Here is a 27,110-nt window from a genome sequence, read left to right on the forward strand (position 1 = left end):
CTTTTTCTCTCTGAAGATACACGCTACATGCTCTATGAAAGAAGTTCCTATGAAAAAGGAATCACCCAAATGGGTTCCCTTGATGTGACTCTCTTCCATATTCCCGGCCAAGTCAAAAGTATCAAACTACATCCCTATTCCTCCTCCCTGAGGACTAGAAATTCAGGATAGTAAAGGAAGTGCTCTGCCATAGAACAGAGCACAGGGTTTTGCATATAGTAGTCATTCAATAAATGGTGGTTGAAAACCATTGTATAAGAATCTTTGCATTACCCCTCTGTGACTAAAATGATTAGTTCCGTTATTTCACATACTTAGCCATAGATCATAACAGCAGCCAAAGTCACTGCTCTACTGTATACTCGTTTCTCTATCAGTTGATTTCCATATCTACCTATTTGCCCAATTAAAGTTTTGAGTTATCATCTAAAAATCTGTTAATTACAAACTAAATATCACAAATGATTAGTTGTTTGTTCTCTAAATGCAGGTTGGAGAACAATTTACTGTCTTATAATGAGAAAAGATTAAAGATTTGAGGACAAAAAGTACTACCAAGTAGAATAGTTCATTTGGAAATCTTTTTTTAATTATTAGTATCTTTTAATGCTTTGTGCTTTATAGGTACAAATTCATTCTGAATCAATGCTTGTGGAACTTTAATTTTCAATTCTGAATAACAGTTGACATTGAAATTGTTCAGCTGTGTTATACACTCTCCTTTTATAAGAGAAAAACATCACTTACAGAGAGGCCACCCACAAAATTTTGCAGAATTGAAAGATCATCTCCCAATTGCTTCAGTCTTTGTCAGACTTGGCTTATGAATTTCCTGACTTTGTAGGTATAGAGGAGGTAAAAGGTATGTGTGTTTGTAAAGTATTATTCAAGCAAACAATGGGCTTCTTGAATTTCCGTTTATACATTTCAGTATGCACAGGCGTCATTCTTAAAAGTATGAAATCGAAGTTGAAAGATTGGATCTATTAAAATGTGCTGAGAAATGATACAGTGGTAAATGCAAATTTCATGGTTAATACTAAAAGACCAAAAAAAGCCCTCTGCCATTGTCCATGTTTTATCTGTTTTTAAAAACCGTAGGGGGAAAAATACTCTCAGGGAAAAAAAAATGAAGCTTTACTGCAAAAGAAATGAATGCAAGAAATGGCACTTTAAGTAGTGAAGAGACGTGAAGCATTGCAACTTCATAGCCTGCTAAGGAGCAACAGCTGTACTTAATTTCAACTTGACGTGCTTCAGATCTCATATTCATATAGGTATTTAATGATCCAAACATAATGGTCCTATATAGAATAATTACTTATATGAAGGAGCAAACTTCATACGCATTCTTTTTTAAATGATCCTTCAAGAGAAAAACTGCACTGGCTCTTTGAACAATGAATAGTCTTTTTCACCAATCCAAAGGTTTGGGGCTAAGTAGCTTATCTTTTAAGAGAGAATAATAATAGCGCTGAGGTTACTTCTTCTTGACAGACTCTTTTTGTCTTCCCCCTTCCCACGATAGCCAGTACAATGACAGAAGGTAGAACGCCAAGCCGATCATTAAGTCATACTGGTAAGTGGTTATAAGAAATATCACAAACAAAAGGAAATAAGGTATTTTAGAGTTGGTGTATCTTGAAAGCAGAGATTCACTGCTTTGAGCTTGACTCTCCTGGGCAGGGAGACAAGCAGAAGCAGAGCCCTCAGGTTCCTTGTCACCTGAAGTGTACAGTGATTGTCGAGAGTTTATTAATCCTTTGTTTTCATGCCTTGCCTCTTCCATGCTCTCAAAATCTTCACTGATTAAAATCCTTGGCCCTAGAGATTTTTCCACACTACATTCTCCTTGTTGGAAAATCTGGCCTATGCATCTTTCTCTCCTACTACCTGACGTCACTGTTTCTGAACTTCTGGAAACTTCTTCAGGTATAGACCCAGGATGAGGGTGCTTTTCAGTACCCTGGGTTTCACTTGTTGGGTTCCAATCATATTCTGATTTAGCAGAAATAGATTGGAGAGTCATGGTAGTAACTGTATTCTCTACAGCATTTGCCTGTTCATAAGATGGCACTGAAGTTTTAGCATGGTGATTGGAAATGTGAGAGCCATTTTGAGAAGCCCTATTAGTGTCTGAACTTAAAGCAGAATGAATAACGGCATCTTCATCTGTTTTCTTTGATAATTCTTGGACCTGCCCATGATCTCTATTTTCCGGAAATATTTTTTTTTCGGTTGGTAGCATTCCCAAATGTAAATCCGGTTTTGAGGCTGCTTTTTCATTGCCTGTAATGGTGTGTAAGGATTCCTCTACACTTGTTCTATTTCCAGTGCCACGTCTCTTCCTGTCATGTGTCTTCCCAGGATTGTACATAGACATGGTTTCTTCCTTCTCCATTTTATCTACATGTACATTACAAATACCTAAACGTGATTCCTTTTCAAAATCATTGTCATAGATTACGCCTACTGTATCTCGTTGACAAAGGGTATAATGTGAATCATCATTTCTCCCTTCATGTGGATCAAAGGCTGTTTCCTTTACGTCCATGGGCCTGTCACTTCGTGCTGTCTCTTGAGGTAGCTTAGCAATTATTGCTTTTTCTCTAGCAGACAAGCTTTCTAGAGTACTTTCTGATGTTGTCTTAATTATATAAGCTGTACCTGCTTCTGCTTTCCCAGTAATACCATGATCAGCTAGAGAAGACAGTTCACAGCTCACTGTTTCTTGGCAGGTAAACAATTCTTCGGTAGGAGTAGCTTTCAAACTCCTTGTTTTATCTCTTTTTTCCCACATGTCTTCACAATCTGCTTGTTCTTTGATCTGCTCTGTTCTATTTCTCTCACTTTCTCTTGCTTTAGCCTGACTTTCCAGAACATTCCAACTTTGTTTATGCTGTGTGTTCTTATTCTGATCTTCAGGATTAATCCAATCCAATTTTTCCTCTTCACCTTGGAAAAGATAAGCAGTCCTCAAAACATTTCCGTTTCTTGAGGAACAACTTTCACCAGGTATCCCTCCTAAAGTTGTGCCTCCGCTAGTCAAGAGATCATGCTCAGGGGTTAACACAGCTTCTTCCCAATTTAGGTTTGTCCTTCGTAAATGAAAAGTATCTGCTCTTATTGCCTGGGTGGGAACTGTGGTATCTTTACTCGGCAGAACAGTCAGGTCTCTGTTACTAGCTCCAATCCCTTCCACGTTTAATTCAGGGTGGCCGATCTTCCTTTCTTGGTCATGTAAGATTGACTGAAAATTTTTACTTTGTTTTTCATTAACATCTAAATGTATTCTTTGCTCCTCCTTGTCATTCTTAGCATTGTCATAATCTTTCTTGGAAGATCCTTTTCCTATCGATTCTTCCAAATGGAAATCTGAATGGAAATCTCTTCTTAAATGTTCCCAATCTTTTATTTCAATTTTCTTAGCTCCTCCTTCATGTTGTTTATTGTCTGCCATTAATTGGTCTGAGGAGGGACAAGATATCTGCACTCTGCTTCTCCCTTGGGCTGGATTAGCATTATCATCTAGTACTTCTTTGCTGCCAATATGTAATTGCACTAATTCATCACTCCTAGTGTCTCCCAGTGATGGCTTGATTTCTCCCATATTGGACGTAATTTCCTCTGAAGGTTGATGACTACACTCATTTCCCGAGGAACACTTTTGATTGTGGTAAAAATCTCCCTTTAAGGAGCTTTCTGCTGATGAACTTGGAGACAAAGGCCTTTTAAACAAGTCAGTGTATACTTCACCATGGATTTGTGTCTTCTCTAACCCCTCAGCTTTATTTGGAAAATCGACTGGATCTGTTGAAAACGTATTCTTTTCGTCTCTGGAAGCAGTACTTCTTATTAAGCGTTGATTTATCTTAAGGGATAAAAACAAACAAAAAAAAATAATGACCAAAGGCTTTTAAATATATACAATAAATTAGATAGGTCTCATTAACTTGGCTAGTAATTATCGGGTAAATTTCCTTGACTCATTTCATTTGTGAATTTTGTGCAAATTCTGGAAGCCGGATGTTTTGGGGGGATCCTTGTAGGCTGTAACTTGGGAATGAGATTAATAAGGAAAGGGTCCAAAATTAATCACTCTCCTTCCCAGCTTCCAAATATCACATTGTATTATTCAACTATTCTTGCTTGTCATTGCACTTTCTCCTCACTTAGGATATACACATTGATAGCTCCATGCTAATCAATTAGAGAGCAGCTTCCTGGGTGCCCCTTGCTGCATTTACTCTTGCTGTAGGTGCCCCTATTACAGTTTCTCTTATTAATATGTTTTCTGCAAAGCTTCTGCAAACTATTAATAGCAAAACGTCACTCAAAGAAAAGTGAGGGAGTTAATGTCTCTGCAAATTCTGTTTTAATGACCCTCTGCCAACTGGTACTCAAATGTATTTGAGCTCTTCAGTGATGCCAACTGTCAGGATTTAACAGTGAGATGCCTGTGTTTTTTTTTTCTCCTCATAACTGACATTTGCATGATCTCAATAATTATATGCAAATCTTACGTTTTCCCCTTCTTCTCACATAAGGCTCATGTTACTTGTCAACTGCACGGCTGTCTTGTAAGCCAATGCCTGTGGGTTCCACAGATTTGGTTGTATTTCCATCTATTATAGAGCTTCATTGTTTTATGCATTAACGTCAGCATGGAGCAAATTAGCATCTAAATTACAGCTCCCTGTTCATTTATTGGACATACAATCTCAGTAACTTCTAAACAAACTTTTATATTTGAGCCTGCTCATTGTAATGAGGTGTGTTGGTGAAGTATGTGATTTTTCAGGACCCTTTCATTAAATTCTGTAGTTTGAAAAAAAAAAATTGGCGATGTTAACTTTCAGCTGGTGAGAATTCTCACAATGGGTGACAACTTTGTAGTTTCTCAAAGTTGGAGCAAAGTAAATTGCATACTTTAGTGATGCAGCTTCCATATCACTATAGAAAAGATGGAATGTGTGGGGAAAGAGATGAGCTCTATTTCTTTTCTGTTTCAGCACTGACACTTGAAGAGGCAAATGTCATTTTAATCTTAGATGATTATGAATCCATGTATCCTAATGATATGAGCTCCAACCAAATACAGTAAAGGATAAATTGCATTATGTGACTGATTTACTCCTATTTCTTCCTTTGTGATAAAAATGCTATCTAAACCATCCCCCACAAAATTCCAAATAGATTGAATGTTCACCAGTGTGAAATTTATGATAACAAATTTAATACTAAGTTTTACAGTACTGAATTTGTTTCCTGTTTAAAAATTATGGCACAGGCTATTTTCTCCTCATTTGGTAATTTAATCCTTTCCAATGATATAGAGCTTTGAGATTCTCACAAAGACGGAAGTAAAAAAAAAAATGCTGCTCAATGCAAGAATCAGACTTGTAGAGCTGGACAGAACCTTAACAATCATCTAGTCCAGCCCTCTCATTTTACAGATGAGTTTATGCTAAGTGTACACTTGTCACAAAGATTAGAAATGCACATCGGGATAGTGCTACCTCTTCTGTAATTCCTACAAACTATTACTCGGAGCCCCTGGTAAAGAGATAAGAAATGAATGTCATTAATTTACTAATGCAGAGACCAGAAGCAACATACTGAAATCAAAGTGCCTTGTTGATCAAGCTAGAGACAGAATAGGCTGTGCTTTCACATTTGCAAATTATATTAGTTGAAGCTATTGAAAGGCAGGCATTGCAGCATCTTTGAAGCATAAACAGATTCATCTTCTCTAATACCGTGGCAACCAGAACACTTACCATCAACTCTAATTCTTTTCCATTATGTTCATCGTGTTCCCTGTTTACATCTTTTACATTCTGATTACTGGTTTCCAAGTCTTCCTTGTCCTCATGAGAATAAACAATGCTTGGGATATAGGTATCTGAAAAGTTAATATAATTGTACCCATGTAAGATTGTTATAATGGTAGGCTTTAACAAAAGAGACAGATTTTGTTTAAAAGTTAAATAAGAAATATTACCTGTAATTTTTGAATCCTCAGAATTATTCTCATCGGATGTTCCTGATGATTCTTCTTTACTGTTAAATTTAAAACAAAATGTTATACATTTTTCTGGCACTACATCTTCTAATAGTTTTTATACAGGGGAAAATTAAAACCAATAACAAGCCAAATAAATATAACCTTTCATATTTTTTGCATTACTTTGTATATCTTTTAAATAAAATTGATCTCTTAGAATGAGCAATAGTAAAGCAATAGTAAATATTAGTTGTAGAAAAATTTTGAAATAATTCACACCACCTCATATTTCTAAATATGATTGTGTTACTCATATTAAAACTTATACAACCAAAGTGAAAATATATGTAAATGCAGATTATTCCATCATTCATGAATTTAATCTTTCCAAGTGAGAACATTCTTCTCTTGGCTTATATGATAAAATTTTATGAACTGACAGTCCATTTGTGGTCATGGAAATTGCTTTCTAACGTTCCAATTATTAATTTTTTTGTGTTCCATTTTATTCAAAATTCTTTCAGTTGGACTGACATAATATTAACTCTCTGTTTCCAGAAAAGGAGAAAAGAAAACAAACTTACTAAAAACTGAAAAGCAGGAAAATTTATATTCAGTTAAAAGACTTTATTTGTGTATTATAGCCACAGGCCAATTTTATAACCAAGACTTCAGATCACTTATATGGAAGCATATATTTTCTTTACTTAAAATGATTTGGGTTATACTCCCTTTTCTCTGTGTTCTGCATACTGACTGAAAAAGATAAATAGCTTTTTCTTTCAAATGTAATCTGTTTGTAGATATATTTGTGGAATCATTAAAATTTAGCTTTGTCCAGGACACTTAGCAGGAAAAATGGTGGTGACAAAAGTCTACTTTGTGTATAGTTATGTCATAAGTCAATCTATTAGAAATGACTGGCCCAGTGTCCACATTTTCTTTTATTGTCTGAGCTGAATTGGCTGCTAGTGACTTTTCTCAATGATTTTTTCTTCAATAAAATAAATCTAGAGAGTTGGCAATGGTTGATACATTTTTATAATAGAGCCCAGTCTTCATTGCATGGATAATGTTGATCCAAATCCCAAAAAGGCTAATCTTATTTTAACAAATCATGAGAAAATTGTGAATTCTTCCATCCTGTGTAAGAAGGTAATTCAATTTTGTATATATTTATAATGCTTAATTTTAACTTTACCAAAACTATTTGGTAACTTCCAGGAGGTCCATAAACGAAAACAATGTTTCTACATAAATATAATTTCATTAGAAAAATATAGTGTTTACATAATTGATACTGACTTAATCTATGAATCTATATTGTTTAACGAAGCCAATAGCTATGTGAAGATTTACTTTTGTGGGATCCGACTGCAAGCTGACACATCTTACCTTCTCCATGTACATAATGTCTATGTGCTTAAACAGATATAAACCATTGAACAGAATTTAATTGTCCCTGCTTCCTCTTCATTCCCATAACAATACTGAAAACTTCATTTGTAGGGGGAAAATAATAGCTATTTAAAGGCTTTTGCTTTTTACCTAACTAAAATGCTAGCAGTCATTTTTCTAACTCAATTGTCTAAAATAGTTCAATTTTTAAAAAATGATCACATCAAAAGGAAAGGAACTTGCTTTTAACTCATTTTGGGGACAAATAATGAGGTGTCAAACTGTGTATTACTATATTAGTGTCTTACAAAAATATGCAAATACACAAATATGGTGGTGGGAAATCTCAGATTCAGGGATAAATACAAGAAAGAGAAGTTGAAACAGAGAAAAATTTAAATATTATATTAAATATCTATGAAAAAACTAATAGAAGATGTGTGAGACACCTAGAAGGAAAAGAATAATAAAATTGTATCAAAAAATAATAAAGGCCTAGAAAAATTGAGAAATATACCATGTTCATAGATAGGAAGAAGGTATTATGAAAATGTCAATTCTCTCTCAAATTGATCTATAGATGTAATTCAATTCTAATCAAAATTCCAAAGAAGTTTTTCACAAAATTTGAAAGTATGACTCTAAAGAGAAGAATAAAGGGCTAAAGATAGCTGGAATATTTCTGAGAAAGCTGGAATATTTCTGAGAAATGGCAGAGAAGGGAGAAACTGCTCCATCTGATTTCAAGAGTTCTTATGAAGATTGAGTTATTAATACTGTTATATTGGTATAAAGACAGACAAACTGGCTGATGAAAAAGGATTGAGAGCTCAGTAACAGATCCACACATATTTAGAACTTAGGTACATGACAAATGTAGCATATCAGACAGCAGGGAAATAAGAGACTTTTCAGCAAGTGGAGATAAGGAAAATGGCTAATACCTTTATGGGGAAAGACGAAATTGGCACAACGTATAGTCAAAAGTCACCTTTAGATGGATTAAGATATTAAATGTCAAAAACCTTCAAAATCTTAGCAGAAAACATGTGAACATCTTTCATACCTAAGAATAGGAAATATTTTCCTAAATAAGAAAAAATCTAGTGACTATTAAAAAAAATTAAAACTTTTTTTCGTTAAAAGACATCTTTATAATGTAAAAATATAAGTTACAAACTAAGAGAAGACGTTTGCATTACAAAAAATCAACACAAATAAGTATCAAGAATATATTACAAAACTCCTACAAATCAATAAGAAAGCACAAACGTATTAATAGAATTGGGGGAGAAGGGCAGATATTTCACAGAAGAGAAAATACGTGTAGCTGATAAACACATAAAGGGATGGCAGCACTATTTGAGAACAGAGAAATGCAAATCAAAACCACAAGGAGATACTATTTTATACCTAATTAATTGATAAACATTGCTATTGACTGCATAAACTTGAGCCGACCCAAATGCCCACCAACAGGAGAGTAGATAGATAGCTATGGCATATCACAACAAGGAATATTACATAGCACTCAAAATTAATAAACCACAGAGATATACAACAATATGGATAAATCTTAGCAACGTAATATTAAATGAATAGTCCCAAAATCTTACATCAGAAGATGTTCTTTTTTATGAGGCTAAAAACTACCAGAATAATTTAAATATATATGTGATGGAACAGAGAGAATAAAATAAAAAGTTATATGAGAAAGAAAGCTTGATTTTCAAGATTATAGTTACATCAAGTGGTGCAAGTTAGAGGAACAGAATGAGGCAGGAAATAGAAGTTTGTTACTGTTTTCAGTGGTAGTTTTGCAGGTGTTTATTACATTATTGAAAATATCTAAGTAGTTGAATTTTAGTTTCAGATAATTTATTAAGACAAATGGGTAGCTCTCTGGCCTAGATTAGAGGACGTCTATAGATAAAATCCCACTCTGGAGTTCAAAGTTTTTGTCATATGATCAATTACATAAAAAGTGAATAATTATAACCACTTTAGAAAATCTGAGGAAAAAGGACTAAAAACGATAGTTGATGATGTATATAAATGAAATGTATTATGGAATGCTTCTAGTCTCCCCTTTATGTTTCCTGAGTCCTTTTTAAGTAGAGGAGTGTCTTATTTATCTGTATTCCCAGTGGCTGACAGTGGCTGACACACAGCAGTGACATCGTAAATGCTGCTGAGTACACGTGCAGCATCCTTTCTGCTCTTCCTTTCTCGCAACCTCTTGTCAACATTAGCATAACATTGTTCTTCTCTTCTTTCCTCACAAAAATTTAATTTCAGAAAAGGTTCTAATAAATTAAAACAAGCATAGTTTTCTATGTCTTATAATGCTTAAAGTATCACCCCTTCCAAAGTTCAGGAATGCTTTTGATTACGGATTCTAATAATTAAATAAAGTTTAAAAATCTTCTAATATAAATTTAAAAATTGAAAAGAAAGGTACTTATTTTGATCATTTCCAGTGCACTTTAAATTATATAATATAGTCATTTGTATTATTTAATCATAAGAAGGGTCATTTACTCTTCTAATAGATATTTTGAACACCCACTATGTGCCACAAATTATAATAAGCCCTGGGACAGCCACGTTGAATAATCTATAGCTTCTTACCTCAAGGAAGCTATAATGTAATGATGGAAATAGACATATCAACAGGCAATTATTATAACAATTGATACATATTATAGTAAATAATGGGATATGATAGATATTCTCTTAGAGAAAAATGAGAGGACAGAAATGAGGAGAGCACTCCATTAGGAGAATCAGGGAATTTTTCACAAAGGAAGTAACATTGTGAGTTAGGTTTTAGGGAAAGTAGACATTTCCCAATTAGAGAAGAATGGTAAGGTCATTTCAAGTTGAGAGAATGACAAGTGAACAAAGATTTAAGGTTAAGAAAGCACAGAAGAAAGAGACATCCTGAAACAGTGAGGTGCTCAGAGACCATGGACTGTGTTTTGGGGAAAGAATGCCAAGGAAGAGAACTGGGGTTGGTTTGAGCCAGATTTAAAGGGCTTAGCAGGCCGGACAAAGCAGGGTTGAATTCTTTATACACTTTTTAACTAACGTGGTTGACGGATGGGACAGTTAAATGGGAGAGAGACGTGGTCAGATTTACATTTAGGGACCAATATGTGGACATACAATTAGGAACCACTCTTAGGAAAGCCTGGATGGGATGAGCTACAATGGCAGGAAGACCAGTCCTGAGGCTCCTGCAATATTTCAGGCACAAAATGATGAGTGTTAAAGGTGACAGCAATGAGAAAAGAGAAGAGGAATCAAATGTGAGTCATAATTTTTGAGGTAGCATCAACATGATTTGTTGATCAAGTCCCTGTACATAGATTTTTAAAATGACTTCTCTGCCTGAGCTTGGTTGCCTTCATGAGATTTGGAAATCTATTATTGCCCCTTCCAAGATCTAAGCAAGGGAGAGTTAAGTATGGTGGTTAACTGGGACTTCTGCATGATAAGTCAGTAAGGTCCTGAATTAGTCTTCAGGCTGGTTTCTCATGTCTTCTGGGCTGGCTGATGTGCTTCTGAGGTGTCCATGTAGACACTGCTTTCAGGCTTCTTCTCTAGTCTCTGGTACACATGCCTGCACAGTGGACCAGCAAGGTATGCCTAGGCTCCTGGCTTTTATTCTAGTCCTTCAGTGAGGAAAAGTAAGATACTTTCCATCCATCCTCTGTTCACTTGGGTCTATAACTTTATAAGTAGTGCTTAGCTAACCTATGAACAGTAGCCAATCTGTCTTGCTAGATTTGGGCATTCTACCTAGAAGAATTTCTAACAAACTAGAAATCAAGCTGATAAAGGAACTTTAAGCATCTCAGTTGTTCAGAAGCCCTGCTAACCTTGCCCCTCCCTTCTCCCATGAATACCATAGCTCTCAAACATAACAACAGTTCCCAAAATTGTTTTTCATATCAGAAACACCAGGCCCTGTTTCTGTGTGTTCTAAATTAATAGAACTGCACATGGAGGTGGGGAGAGGGAATGGAGAAGGATGGTACTGGAAATCTCCTAAGATGATTTTGATGTGAGGCCAGATTTGCAGACTTCTGATGTAGATAACAATGCATCTCAGAGCATAAGCCCATTGGATTTAGCTATGCAGGCTGCCCCTTCCCTAGGCAGTTGGGAGAGTCATTCCTTAGCTTTAGTTGGACCTCCTGGGCCAGAACCCAGTTTTCCTACTTCTTACTAGCTTTATATAAGTGTGTAGCATGTTTTACTACTATCTAGCCAAAACTTACCAGTAGAGAGAAATAAAGGATGACGCAGATATTTCTAGTTTGAGAATTTAAAAGGATGGAACCGCCATCATTTGAGATGGAGAATTCAGGAGGAGAAACAAGGGTGCAGGAAGGAGGGTGAGTTCCATTGAAGGAAATGTATTAGGATTGGAAGGTCCCTGGGATATGGGCTTTTGACCAAATGAGAAGTGAAAATTAGTGCTTGTTGAATGAAAAATGTCCAGAGTTTGATGTGTTTCTTTTATCTCTTGTGATATCATTGCACAAAGTCTTCCACCATCTTTACAATTTGAGTATATGAATTTACCCCCAATTCAAAGAAATAGGACATAACATTGAAATTTTATATGATGACCTGGAGTAGATATTAAATAAATATATGTTGCATATAGGAAGAAGTGAATGGTTTCCAGCTGATAGTGATCCTCATGAAATTAATAGTAATTTTAAATACATAGCAATCAGTATTCATTCATTCAATCAATCATCATTTAACAAATATTTATTGTGTCCACAAATTTCTAAATATTGTACTAGATCACGACAATAAACAAGACAGAATCCCCACACTCTCAAAGTATCACAAGCCAGTGGGGAAGGCAGATGGTTAAGTAAAGCAACACCCTACAGTATAATAAATGTGTGTTCAGTGACGTGCAGGGTGGGTTGGAAAGGCTTCCAGGAGGACATGACTTCTAAGTTGAAACCTAACAAGAAGTGACATTCGTTAACAGTGTCTTTCAAAATGTGGTTCGCAGCCCTGCTATGTGAAAACCATCTGGTACTTGTTACAAATGCTGCTTCAGGAGCCCAGAACCCGATCCACTGAATCAGCGTCTCTGGAATGGGGAGTGGGTATCTGCATTTTTGACCAGAACCTCAGAGATATCTATGTGCACTAGTGTTTGAAACACTCTGGTCTAACTATACATATAAAAGGGAAACAGGGAGACTCCAGTCTCTAGGATTCCAGGAAAATGGTGTAGAAAGTGCCTCTTTATGCCTCAGACTTTTTAGCAAGTCAGAGCCTACTGAGTGAGGAGACCTGCAGCTCTATGCACAAAAGAAAATAATTGTTTATGTGTCACATATATACCTAAAAAAAGAAGAAATACATTGAAGACTAGACCAGTCTATGTGCCTTAGAGAATAAAATGATGAAACATTGATGAGGCAGGAAGTGAAAGGCGTTTGTAACATATCTAATAAATTAATTAGCAAACAATAACTTGTGTTTCTGAGTCAGCTGGTAACCACTCAAAAGTTGAATCCTACCTAGTCTCTACCTCTGAGCCTCACATAAATTAAGGAAAGTTTATTTTACTTTTTATGTCAAATTTCTCTCATTCATAGGATCTCAGATCTGTAAGGGACCTCATATGTGGATAGTCCCATCCCCCCATATTATAGAGAGAGAAACTAAAGCCTAGTTAAACAACGTGGCAGAAGTCACACAAGCTAACTAGTAGCCAAGCTAGAACTAGATTCAAGCCTCTTGGTCACCATGTCAGTGTCGTTACGTAGGGAGTCAATCCGTAGCAGAAAAGAGCAGAAAGACTTGGATGCAAATCTTAGTCTTTTCTGTTATTTACCAAGTACTAAGCCACGTGACCTCAGACAAGATACTTAACTTCTCTATATCTCATTTTTTCCAAAATATGCCTACTTCTTACACAGGGCAATTATTTAGCACAGTTCTTAATACATGGAAGCATTTAATAAATATTATTATTATCACTACTGCTTTTATCATTATTATTAGTGACGTGGTAAATACCACACTGATCATTAGTTCTACACTACCACAGGACCCGATTCCCACACTTCTCTTTCTACTTGAAATTATCTACATTTTTTAAAGTTTAATCCATTGTCTCATATCTTTAATTCACAAGTTAGTTTTAAGAGTAAAATTTGCAACTCATGATAAAATACTTCCTTAGTCTTTTTTAATGTGCCCTTTTTTAATATCACCCTCCAAAGAAAAATCACTAGATCTTCAGTGAAAGTAACCTTTTATTTAAAAGTGTGCACTCCAAATACAGCGTGCACGAGAATGCTAATTCACACTTTCTGTTATTACCCAATTGATTTATTCAGTGTCAGGACATAGGCACCATGCTAATATTACTGCAGTTTCTGGGTATGTGGCACTTCTGCTTTTGGAATTACGGCTAATTTTAACACTGTCAAAATGCAGTAGTTCTAGTGTAAGTAATAATATAGTTTTTCCTAAGGTCCTATAATGCCATTGTGCTAAAAGCCCATATGTCTCTTATAATATGAGGGAAACCTCTCAGAGACCTGTTCCCCACAATCTAAGTCTGATGTGATGGAATTACCCAACCAGTCAGGGTAAATGTCAGGATTAGGCTGGAGACAGCAAAAGTGTAACTCCATTCCAAGTGGAATCAAAATGTTGGCATAAAAAAGGATCCTTTCCAAAGTGAGTCATGAATGTTGTATTTGTGTCTCCTTAACACTCTGTGTGAAAGTACTCAGCACTGCCTAAAGAGAACCAGACGTGGAATTCTTGGCCATCACCTCTCCCCCTACGATAAACAGCTAAAGAGTAAATGTTGAACTCCTCAAGAAGTTCGGGCTTGTCCTCTTTGTTCAAAGCTTGTGGTCTCATTCTATTTCCTCCACCTCCTCCTCTAAAGAAAGAAAGGAAAATAAATGAATGGAGAGCTTTTAAATTAGGAATAACTTGCACTTCATTTGAGAATTTATTTAAAAGACACTTAGGAAGAGTATATTAGCACCAGCACTGATAAGTGGTTATTTACCGAAATACTGAAAAAATTTTCCTAAGGTAAATAATTACATATTGTGTACTATTTATTTTCATAAATTTTATGGTGATGTTTCTCTAAAAAACGACTTTCTAGTATTCTGACATTTTATAGTCATTTATAAATTGGAAGAAGGAGGAAAGCAGAAACTTGTACTTAAGGAGAGGTGAAGTTCGTAACACACTAACCCACTACTAGGACGTCCTATCTTTTCCTTTGGTGTTACAACACTGGTAGTCTAAGGATCCGAAATAGAACCGAAGATAGAAGAGACATATTTAATCAAAAGATAGACAATTAGAGAGAGAATGTCTAATTACGAACAGAAATGTCTAAGGAACAAAATTTTAAGACATGCTGCAGAAGGAATTTAGGATGGATAGATGAATTAAATTCAGTTCCTTGATAATCATGGCAGAAAGGAAAACAAAATGAAGACAGTTCTACATTATTAACAGGGATTGCAAGAAGCAAGAAATAATCTCAGAAGGAAAAATCAAACATTTTTAAATGGCTTTATATTTCCCTTAAATTCTGACTCTGGAGACTAATAACTAACATTGTAAGAAACATGGTTTTTGTGGGCATCACATTCCTTATCTTCGAAGTGGAAGCTCTGGATTAGATTAGGGATAGCTAACACAGTACCCTTGTCCTGGCCTTCCTCTCTGGCACCCACGGAAGCACTGATGACAGATCAAGAGAGTTCCTTGCTGAGACCAGATTGAGCCTGGTGGCACTTCTCTACATAGCCAGGCAGCCACTACCTGTTAACTCCTTTATTGCTCAAAATGGAACCAATTTTCTCTTCTCAGTTTTAGACTTCCTTATTTATATAACTGATAGGAATAGTCTATGAATACAATTTTGAAATGTTTAATTTGGAAATTCCTTAATTTTTTTTTGCAAAAGAAATATAAATGCTAGTAGGATCAACAGAAATAAGAACTTAACATTTCAATACAGTGAAAGATAAATTCTTAATTCAATCTTACAGTCAGCATTATTAGTTCAAATTGAGAGAAATCCTACTTGCATATTTTGTAAGCTAGTCTTACATTATTTGTAATATAGATTACAGAAGGATGTATTTCCACATTATTTTACTTATGTCCAGGTAATACTTTTCAAATAGTGGAACATTACCAATATCTACAACTAACTAGGATAAACAAATGTATCGGATAAGACATACTATACAAGCTAATTCATTGCTTTTAAAATGTAATCATAAACCATGGCAAACCACAAGCCCTTTGAATAAACTCAAGCAAAAGTCTCAAGCATTCAGGTAACTAAGAACATACCACGACCTTAGCAATAGATGGTTTTATTGAGTCATTTTCCTGTTTTCCATACAACTGAATTACTACGTTCTGAAAAATTTTCTCTATTTCTATTTCTAAATTAGAGTGTTGCCCATTGCCTCAGTGCTTGATCTTGAAAATGTACTGAAAACAATGTTTCTGTGCCTTCTTGAGGCAGGAAATTTCAGTAGCAGAGAAGGAAGCAACTGAAAAACACAGCCTTGTTGAAGAATCCTTTGGTAAGTTACTTTTCCAAAGTTTTTTCATTTCCTAACTCTTTATTTCCTACCAAGGATTGCCCATTCACATCTACTTGGTCATGTCAAAGTGGTGGCACTATTTTTTTTCGCTCATCCCATCCCACAGGAATCAGGGAGGAAAAGACTATTTAGATTTAATTTTGTGATTGAATCTGGGCGCCATGTGCAATTTTATAGAGATGTGTACTTTCTAAAGGGGCACTAAATTGTGAGGATCTAGTGCATAATTAAGTAGAATCTTGGAGGCCCAAGTGTAAACCAAAAAGAAATTGTAGGTTACTTTGGGAGACATAATTACAAGCAGAATCCGTGAACTCTAAGTAGAAGACTTCTAGGTAAACCTGGCCCAAGGAAATTCTCTGCCACAGCCTGCCAATTACATTCTATCAAGAGAGAAATGTACATGTTTTTAAGTTACAGATACTGGAAAAACTAAAGAATATATATCAGAGAGATATCAGGAAAAGATTTCTTCAACTTATCGACCTGAAGTCCTTATTTTACGTGAGTTCTTAAAGGAAGTAATTGTCACCTGTGGGGCAGGCGGGTGAGAAGAAAGTAGCGACTGTCCAGCTGAGAGTCTTGCTACCTCAAAAGTCTGACATTCATTCTCATTCTTCACAATTCCTCTGTAAAGGGATTGCTAAGAGCCTTATATTGCCTCCCTCTTTCAAACATTATCAGAGTATTGTTATGTCTATTTTTTTCTAAGGATAGTAGCTTTCAGGCATTACTTTCTTCATAATAATATTGATTTGTCTGTGGTTGTGTAAAATTTCATTATCACAGAGTCATGACTACTGAGCCAGCTTACTGAAGTTAAAGAAATCTTGATGAAACATGTTTTCTCTCTGGAATCTACATGTAAGTATCACCTAAGTGATTTGGTTTGTTAAATACTAAGCTTTGACATCCAACTTCTACAGCATTTTTGTTACAGATCGTTTTGAAAACTCTCCTTGAAAAGTAATTTAAAATGTAAAATCAGGGGCCACCCCAGAGGCATAGTGGTTAGGTAAATTCATGGGCTCCACTTCAGCGGTCTGGAGTTCGTGGATTCAGATCCCTGGCACAGACTTACGCACTGTTCATCAAGCCACGCTGTAGTAGCATCCTACGTACAAAAAAACTGAGGAAGAGTGGTACAGATGTTAGCTCAGTGGCAATCTTCCTCAACCAAAAAGAGGAAGACTGGCAGCAGATATTGGCTCAGGGCCAATCTTCCTCACACAAAAAAATTAAATAAATAAAATGTAAATTGATATTCCCAGTATGTGTTTAGAAGGGTTATGTTTGAAAGGGTTAGGAGAGGGAGCAAATAAAAAGGGATATGAGACTTCCAGACTTTGAAATCAAATCATTCACAAGCGACACCTCTCAGAAGAATTATCTGTTGCCCAACTGAGGGTGGCAGGTGTGAGGCCAGAGCACCAGCCTGCAGCCACTCCGCTGAGCAGCCGTGTCCTCTATTGTTCCTCAAGACACTGATGTTTGCATGTGGTTGTTCATTTTGTAATTTCTTAAGGGGAACAAAGTGCCAAGCTTCAACTTTTTACTCAGCTTTTGTCCCATTCCTGTCTCTTGACAAAGAATTTCAAGCTTATATCAATACTCTTCCTTTCATTTGGAGAGTAAAACAGATGAAATGGTGAATAATTCAATAAAAATACTGGAAGAGCAATTCATCAGTATTTCGTTTAGGAGGTCGCAGGTTTTATGTTTGTAAAAACACTAGATATCTTAAATATTATAATTGGGACCAACGAAAGTCAAGACATGCCAATGCAAGTTAGAAATGTTAAGATACTCAGTGTCTTCCTGTGACTACTTTTAAGTAAATGTTAAATTTAAAAGTTATAGAGTCATTTTTTCGGATCCTGGGACCATTTCTTTATTGCCATGCAATTAATATATGTCTAACATTTCCTCTGTATTTTTTATTTTTTTATACTATCAGCCACTGCTTTTTAGTTTTATTAAGTGTTTAGTAACCTCTATGATATGAAATCTGTTAGAATTAATTTCCATTTTCAATCAATTCAGTTTCACAAACATATTTTCAGTCTAGCTCTTCTACTTATGCTAATCACAGCATAAATTGGTATATCAGGGAAAAGAGAAATATGGTAAATTGGGTTGGATGGTTTGTGTTAAAATCCAAATAAGAACCCTAATTATCAAACTGGGTTTGTATTTAACTGCATTTGAAAAGTTTTCTAGGCAGGCTCAGTAAGTCTTAAAGCATTATTTCTTAATTTAATGCTTTTGTGAACTTACGTCACACATTAAAATCATCTTAATGCACCTTTTTGTCAATTCTTCACAATAGTATTACAAAAGGAAGAGAGGAGAGGGATGCATTTTAAAAAGCAAATGAAAAAGAACTCAATGGAAACCTATTAGGCTACCTGTTGATGAGCATGTAAGAGAGTCATTGATATGCGGATCATTGACATGATAGGCCATAATGACTCCTCCAGGGACGTTTCAGTCTATTGTGTCAGACACTAGTTAGGGATTCATTAATGTGAAGACTCGTGACTTCTTAATATGCAAATCATTAATGCAATGCACTGAGGCATACCTCACAAATGTCCACATTTTGTGTTACATATTTTCTTTGCCAACCCTTCACCCACACCTTTGTGAACTATTTTCTTTCTTCCATCTTCTGTTGCAGATTTCTTCACGAAAGATTCTATATTCGTGTGGAATCTACCACTTTACATTTGAAGACCGCCTCCCCTTCAGCCTGTGTTTCTTTGATTTAAGGCACGTTTACATATGCAAACCACTTGAACACTTTGACTAAATCACTCAAAATTCAGCACAAAAATCTGATTTGATATTTTCCTCCAATGTCAAATTAGCCAAAGGCAGAGCAACATGAACAAAGTACTTGTTTTTAAAATTAAAACTCTGAAACATGAATAGTATAACCAGCAGTTGAATAATTTGGACTGAAGGTGGGTGGGAAAGAGTAGTGGAGCACAGAAAAGAAAAGGAGAGCAGAGAAAGACCCAAGAGAGAGAACATCGGAAGAAAAATAGTGCAATTAAACCAACTAAGAAGAGTAAGTATTCGTATCAACGTAACACGTTAAATGAGGAAATGGATTTAAATGACTCAGTGTCTGGCATACAGCAAGTAATCAATAACTATTCGCTAATATTATTATGTCAGCGTTTTGCACTTATACAAAAAGATGAAGTTAATACCCACATTCCCTATTGAAACAATATGAAGACGTTATAGAGTGAAAGTGCTTCAATGTTTGAATTAACATACTATGAAGAAGGGGATCAAACTTATATTCCTTATTCCTGCAGCAGAATCAGCTACAGAATTCATGGAAAGGTACTCTAGTATCTCTTGAAGCTTTTTCCACATACCATGTATGGGAAATAGGTTATAATATAACTTTTCATCTGGGACTTTACCTGCTACCTTTATTCATTTTCTTGCCACTTTATTACTCTAGTCTCACCTAAAATACAATACAATCTTTCACAAGTATTTTTATACTAAATTTCAGGAAAAACAGACCCTTAGTTCTAAACTTATAAACTTCATAACTCTAAACTCTGTATGGGTATACCAAAGTGTTTATCTGCTTATCATAAAATACTTATGTCCCCATGCAAACTCAGTATTATAATTTTCTAAGTTAACAGCTTTATTAAAGTGTAATTTACATAAACAAAATCCATTTGTTTTAAGTATTCAATTCAATGACTTTTAGTATATTTAGTGTATTGATAGAGTTGTGCAACCATCACCAAAATCTGATTTTAGAACACTTCCAGCACCCCAAAAAGAAATCTCATGCCCATTAGAGTCGCAACTTATTCCCACCCCGAGTCCTAGACACCTGCTAATCTTTCTGTCTCTATTTATTTGCCTTTTCTGGACATTTCATATACCTGTACAGGGAATCATGCAATATGTGCTCTTTTGTGTCTGGCTTCTTTCACCGAGCGTAATGTTTTTCAGGTTAATCAATGTTGTACCATGTATCAGTACTTCCTTTTTATTGTTGAATAGTATTCCATTGTATAGACACACCACACTTTGTTTATCCGTTCACCAGTTGATGCACCTTTGAGTTGTTTCCACCTTTTGGGTCTTGTGGATAGTGCTGCCATTAATATTCACATGCGAGTATTCATGTGGACGTATGTTTTTTTTCCCTTGGACAGATACCTAGAAGTGAAATTGCTGGGTTTATGGTAATTCTATAATTTCAATTTCTCCACATCCTCGTCAACACCTGTTATTATCTGTCTTATTGATTATGGTCATTTTAGTGGGTGTGAAATGACACCTCTGTAGTTTTGATTTGTATTTTTCTAGTGACTAATGATGTTGAATACTTTTTTATGTGTTTATTGGTCATTAATACATCTTCTTTGGAGAAATGTCTACTCAAATCTTTTTCCCATTTTTAAATTGGGATATTTGTCGTTTTATTATTGAGTTGTAAGAATTCTTCTGGATATGTCACTTATCAGAATATGATTTGTAAATATTTTCTGCTATTCTGTTGGTTGTCTTTTCAATTTCTTGATTGTGTCTTTTGAAGTGCAAAAGTTTTTAATTTGGATGATGTCTAAGTAATAAAATTTTTAAGTTAGCTTTAAGGTCTTTGCTACCTTAAATAGATCTACAAAGATTTATTTGATTAAAATTCTTTAAATAGGAGGCAATATTATTATTAGCATAAATAGTCTTTATTAACATAATTATCACACACAGCTAATTACACTTCACATTCATGCTCATGTTAATTTCAATACTAAATGATAGAAAACATCCACCAGTTATTGGTCCTAACCCAGGTTCTAGACTGGAGCAGATGTAAGTGGATTCAGAGATGATGCAAATGAACATATAGATTCAAGAAAAGAAGTCGAACTGATTCTAGAAGGTTATAGTACAAACACCATCTTATTTTCTCTGGAGCCTACCACTGAAAGCGATGGAGTAGGCAGGGAAGAGCTCATCGGTGCCAAGATGGCTTTCCCGGTTGAAGGCTTTTGGACCCCTGATTAAATAGAACAAAGTTCATTACCAGGAAATCCTAATAAGGTGAAGTGAGAAGAGCTCACTAAAATAGACTTTGGTTGGAGATTAGTACAAGAGCAAACAGTACTGGGGGAGGATAAGTTGAGAACCAGATGGAAACCAAAGGCAAGGAGCAGGTGACTAAAGTTGGACCACAGACTAGTCAGGGACAAGAGCCGAATTCTGCTGAGATGCAGTTACATTCTTACAGAGGGGGATCTCTGCCACACTTTTAACAAGGCAACACAAGACTACAGTCAACACTCTGAAGAACACTGCTATCAAGTGGGCTTAAAAGAACTCAGTCCTTCTACTGGACACCATGCTAATTCAGAACAATGTTGGACAAAATTCAATGTATATTTATTCAACAAATATTTAATATGTGCTAGGCATCATGCTAGAAGTTAAACCATGAGCACAAGCCAAGATTAAACAAACTCTGCCTTCATAAGGTTTACAGTCTAAAGAAGGATAAATGCAAACCAGAAGTTTAAAATCACAGTTGTACTTTCATGATTGGGGAAGCATGGAGTCCTACAGAAGAAAATAAGAAAGCTAGCCCAAACTCAGGGAAAGAAGGTGGCCAGGGAAGGCAATAGCAACAGCATATACACATGAGCTTGTAAAGAGAGATCAGACTAAAGGAAGGTCAGATCCTGCAATAAGATTTAAAGATTGTATTGAAAAGTTTGATCTTCTGAATCATAAAATAAATATTTTTTAAAAGGAAAAATAAATACTTTCTAAAAAGTTTACTCCATTCTAAATGGAAATTAACTTTACCATGCTGTTTAGTTGTGCTCATTCCTCTTCCCCAAGTCATCACAGGGGCAAAAGATCTTCAAAAAAATGCCTTATTCATAAAGCTCATCTTTTGTATCTCAATGTCCACACAGTCCTTAATGTTGCTACTGTTGCTAAAAATCTCTCATCCCGTATTTGTAAAAGTGTTATTTCATTTAGATTTAATAATTTTCCTCTGTTTAAATAGTATTATTCTTTTGTAGATACTGAAACTAAATGATTTTCAATTTAAAAAAATTATAGCTCAGAACACCTATGTTTATGCCGGTCCTTCTCAGCCCTTGGACACATCAGAATCACCTGGGGAGCTTTTAAAAAAATACCTAAGCCTGGAGCCCAGCCCAGAGTGATTAAATTGGAGTCTTTGTAGTGGGATCTGGATATAAGTGTCTTATTTTTCCCTTTCCTATGTGCAGCCCACTTTGAGAAACCCTGGTTACAGTACTGTTCTACACTAGCTTTTACTGCATGAAGGTATGGTTAGTGTGAAACTAGGTCCTTCAATAAAAACACTCTATTAAGATTTTCCTTGAGGGAGGGGAGGAGAGGGTATACCTTATCAAACAGCCGAGTTTTAATATAACTTTTATGTGGATTGTACTTCTGCTTTGTTCGTTCTATAAAGCAATTAATTTTCATTCATCAAGGGTATTACCTATCCATACTTCAGTGAATTAAAATTTTTTTTAACCAAAAGGCAACCTAGATGCCATTTAGGATAAGAGACATTCATCATTTCTAAGTTAACAACTGTATTGCTCATTATAAAATTGATGGTGTTTGTGAAGATTTAGACCTGGGCTAGTAAAATATTTTCCAGTTGCACTATGTGGCAAATTGCCCAACTATTATTGTAAATGCAAGCACCATAAAGTGTGTTGTCAAGGACACTAGTAGGTTAGATCCCATAAAAGAAATAGAGTCCTGAGGTGAACATAACGGAGATGAGGTGACAGTTATTGAAAAAGGCAGAATGTGCAATTTACTGGTTTAAACATAAGTTTGTGAATAATGCTGATAGTTTAATGTGTTTGGAGTTTATCCTATGGAAGAGAACGTTTCATATAAAAATACCGTAACCACATGTATTCTGGTCTTCTTTTTTCCTGATTTGATAATAAGTGAAGGCACTTGCAAGATTACATTTGCTGTCTTTCAGAATCATCATTTTCCAATGGTTTGCTTAATTTATATGTATATAATGTTGATTTTATGAAAAATGTTTTATTCTTACAAGTACCAATTAGACTTATCCAATAGTACAACACTAATATTCTACATTCAAGGTAATCAAAACATTTTGCAAATAAAAATGATAGATACAATTGTGTCATGCTTTTTAAGATAACTCAAATGCAGAGTTTCTTCTTTGATTAGATTAACTATAGCCCAGCTACACCTTCACTAAAACAAAATTGTACATGTGTCCTTCAGTGCAAAAGGTAGACCTAAAAGATAGGATATGGGGATCTGGGTAGCCAGAAAGCAGCCAGAGAAAGGAGACAGGGACCCTAAAAGAGTTTGGTGTCAAGGACAAACTGCTGATTGCACTCTCTCATCTGAGCTTTTTCTGCACTCCTCCTTTCTCTCAGAGACCTTGTGGGTAGTGACTGGTCTTCTGGGAAATAAGTCCAAGAGGCGATAGGAGATTTGAGCATGAGAGCTCAATGCAAAGAGAAGGGGAAGGGCCTTCACTTGAACTTACTTAGAATATTTGTACTGGTAGCTTCATTCAGCATGGAACTCTCTTCCTCTAGATTTCTTCATGACCGACTCTCTTCAAGTGTCTCACCAATTGTCACCTTCTAAATGAAGTGCAACCTTGACTCCTTGTTCTTCTTATGCTGCTCTGCATTTTATATTCTCAATTGCATTTATCATCTTCTAAATAACTTACTTATTCTTTATGTTTATTACTTACTAGTTTTCCCTCCATTCAAATGCAAGCTACACGAGGACAGGGATTGTCAGTTTTTTGCTGTTGTATCCCCAGTGCTTAAAACAATACCTGACACATAGTACATGTTCAATAAATATTTGTTCAATGCATGAAGGTCCTTTATTCATTTCTTCCAGTCACTGATTTTTTTAACTCCCTGTCAATTCACAAGCTGAAGGGCCTAATAAGAGCTCTGCTACTGATATTTTAATGATTTTTTTCTTTCATGTCAACCAAGACCCATACCCTCTCAATCTTGAGGTAATTGGTCTTATAGAAGAAACCATACTACTGTATGTATCCATCCAGTGTATCCACCCAAGGAGATAAAGATTGAGATGCCTGGACTAATCTTTTTCAGTAAGTTAAAACAAAACCTTAGATTTTGAAGGAAGAATTTGATTAAACTAATTAAAAAAAGAATTTTTCCCTAAGTATGATCAGAGCTGTAAAATGAATCACTGTGAAATAAGTATAGAAATATCTAAATATCTGTGCCTTAATACATATCTGCTTATTTATGTTAAAGATGACACAGCAAAATTAAATAATTGTTATTGACCATGAAAAAAGGATAAAACCTGTTTTAAACATCCCAACATATAGAGACAGAAAGTAAAAAGTGGTTATGAACATTTAATCCACAACACATCTCAAACACAATCCTAAGTATAATGATGTTCATAAACGCGATGAGCAGTTTTTCAGGGCAATGAAGAATCTTTCATATAACATCATTAATGGAAAGCATCTTGTGATAAAAACACTGGGAAATTGTACTCAACATTTGCAATTACATCAATATCCTTGCAGTTAGCCACCTGGTTCATACTTTGCTCTCCACTTTAATTTACCCTGCATGCTCTTTCTGGATTAATATAACTAAAATACTACTTTGTCCATGAGCATAGAGACTAAAGTTACTGGCAAGACTGTACAATTATTTTTCAGCTCTGGTTTCCAAGCTTGACTCCCACAAATCTTTCCATTCCAGGCAGTCTGATTGACTAATAAAACCTCCAATTTGTCTTTTTCACTGCCATTTCCACAAATATTTTTTAGTCTATGTAAATGCTCTTCTGCCCCTTCTCTATTTCAAAGTCAAGTTCAATTCCTCCGTAATGCTGTTCCTAATCAAAGCATCCTGCAGTACCATCATTTCTCTAATGCCTGTTGCTCTGTATCTCCTGTGATCTCCTCTGAGTATGTGGCATTCCATTTGGCACACGCTATGTTGATAACTAACTTCTGCTGTATATAAATATTATCCCCTAACCAAATGAACGCTTGAAGATAGAAGCTACCTAGGAGAATTCCACCTAAAATAAGAACTCCACAATTTCTTTATGAATAAAGAGGTACTACGGTTCAGAGCCATAGGGAATTAGAGACCTTATATCACAAACCTTATATCACAAAAATCTTCTATATTTCCTGGACTTGATCAAATAAGCCCTTTTTGCCTAAATTTCTCCTTTGTGAAATGGGACTGGCCTTGCTTATAAAGGTGATATAATGGGAGATAATTTTCTATAACTTAAGAAATAATAATAGATTTAAAACATACATTCTTTAAGTTTATACAAGCTAATTTATTAAAGTAGTAAAATATCAGAATTAGAGTTGTCGATAGGCTATAGTCCATCCATGAGATGAGAGTCCCACCTGGTTTTATAGCCAAGTTCTAACAAATGTTGCAGATCCTCAGACACAAATTAGAAGAATGAAAGGAAATTGGTCCAAAATTACCATAAGTGGTCAAGAAATTTTCCAGGAATTGGAGAAATACACACACACGCACACACACACACACAATTGACCCTTATAATCACACCAACACAATTTTGAAAAAGGTTTCCAAAAAATTAATTTCCTTAGAGGTTACAATCATCATAGACAAGTATATTCTATCACACTAAAAAATATCCCTCCAGATTACTCAGTCCATGGCTAAGCCCTCCCCAGAAAATGTTCAATTGTCTCCTAAGTAACATTTTCAGTGGGAAACTAGGCACATCGGTATATTGAAAGTTAAAGGGAAAACAACAAATGTAAATGATAAAACTTTAATTTTCAGCTAATTTCATTGAAATACTTCTGAGAAAGTGAAAAATAACTATTTACAAATGCCATGCATGAACTACCTCAATAATATATTTGTATTTTGGGTGGAGACTTTAGGTTTTGTACAATAGTGTCCTTTAGGATATTAGGAAAATTATACTAAAACTCCTAATGAAAACTATGAGACATTAGTTGAGGGTGATGATGTAAGAGTTAATTGATATATCATTATAGATAGGGTATACTATTATTTTTGCCGTATAAAAATATAATTATTTATGCTAATTTCCTAAAAATATATATTTGTTTCATCTTATGTCATAAAAAGAAAATAATGTTATTTTTAAAGTTTTAAAAGCACTATAATATGCCTGATGATAACAGTACTATTTCCATTTGAGTTTGTTAATATTTTCACAAAACATTTTACATATATTTTATATTCTGCAAAATCGGCAATTAGCTACAAACTAGAAAATTACCACTGCTTAAATTTTTCAAAGGGAAAAGCTTTTGCCTATAAGGATCAACGCAACTCGACTCGTCTGTTATACAGTTTTAAAACATTTGTATGCAGGAGTATAAGAAGTCTTCATATTCTTCCTGTAACTTTTCTTTAAATCTGAAATATTTTTAAAAATAGTACTCAACAGAGCATAGCTGATTCATCACACTACCTTTTTGTAGGTTTTAAGCTTAAACATTTAGATGCATTGCATTATTCCTCTTTAATTGTCTTTATTTTTGTGGTTTCATGTAGGGGAAGACCAAGACTCCACAGTCTCAAGACAGATGACAGTGGTATATAATAGTGTTCAGGTTTAGGTACACAGGAGGAATCTACACAGGTAAAGGTACACAGCAGACAGGACAAGAGCCACGCTCAGAATCCACAGGTATCGGAATCAGTGAGCGCCACAGGAGCAGCAGCAGCACTAACAGGAGTACTGGCCCTGGCAAGAAGAAAGAATGAATGACTCATTTCTGATCAGTGGACATACAATATCTGCCTTTCTTCTTTTGGCTTTCAGCCTGTTGAATTTTTCTGACTCTAGTACCACTGGTCTGGATCGTGGTACGAAGGCAGTCAAAGGCTACTTAATGACTATTTCTTTTATTTGAGATGCTAAGATTATTTGACATTACTGAAAATTAACATTGTGTTGACTCAATGGATTAGCTC

The 27,110-nt window shown here is 35.2% G+C and overlaps 1 protein-coding gene across 1 annotated transcript in view; it reads right to left on the bottom strand.

Annotated features, from left to right (window-relative positions):
• Positions 1-567: 567 nt before the first annotated feature.
• Positions 568-27,110, bottom strand: part of PPP1R3A (protein phosphatase 1 regulatory subunit 3A) — a 37,795-nt gene continuing 11,252 nt past the window's right edge. Inside the window, exons 2-4 of the mRNA XM_046670745.1 lie at positions 6,005-6,063; positions 5,781-5,905; positions 568-3,871 (exon numbers count right to left, since the gene is read on the bottom strand). Coding sequence (XP_046526701.1) covers positions 1,481-3,871; positions 5,781-5,905; positions 6,005-6,063 — 2,575 coding nt within the window. The 3' untranslated portion in view covers positions 568-1,480. The remainder of the gene's footprint in view (positions 3,872-5,780; positions 5,906-6,004; positions 6,064-27,110) is intronic.

This window comes from Equus quagga, chromosome 8 (assembly GCF_021613505.1).
Source record: "Equus quagga isolate Etosha38 chromosome 8, UCLA_HA_Equagga_1.0, whole genome shotgun sequence".
Classification (NCBI taxonomy): domain Eukaryota; kingdom Metazoa; phylum Chordata; class Mammalia; order Perissodactyla; family Equidae; genus Equus; species Equus quagga.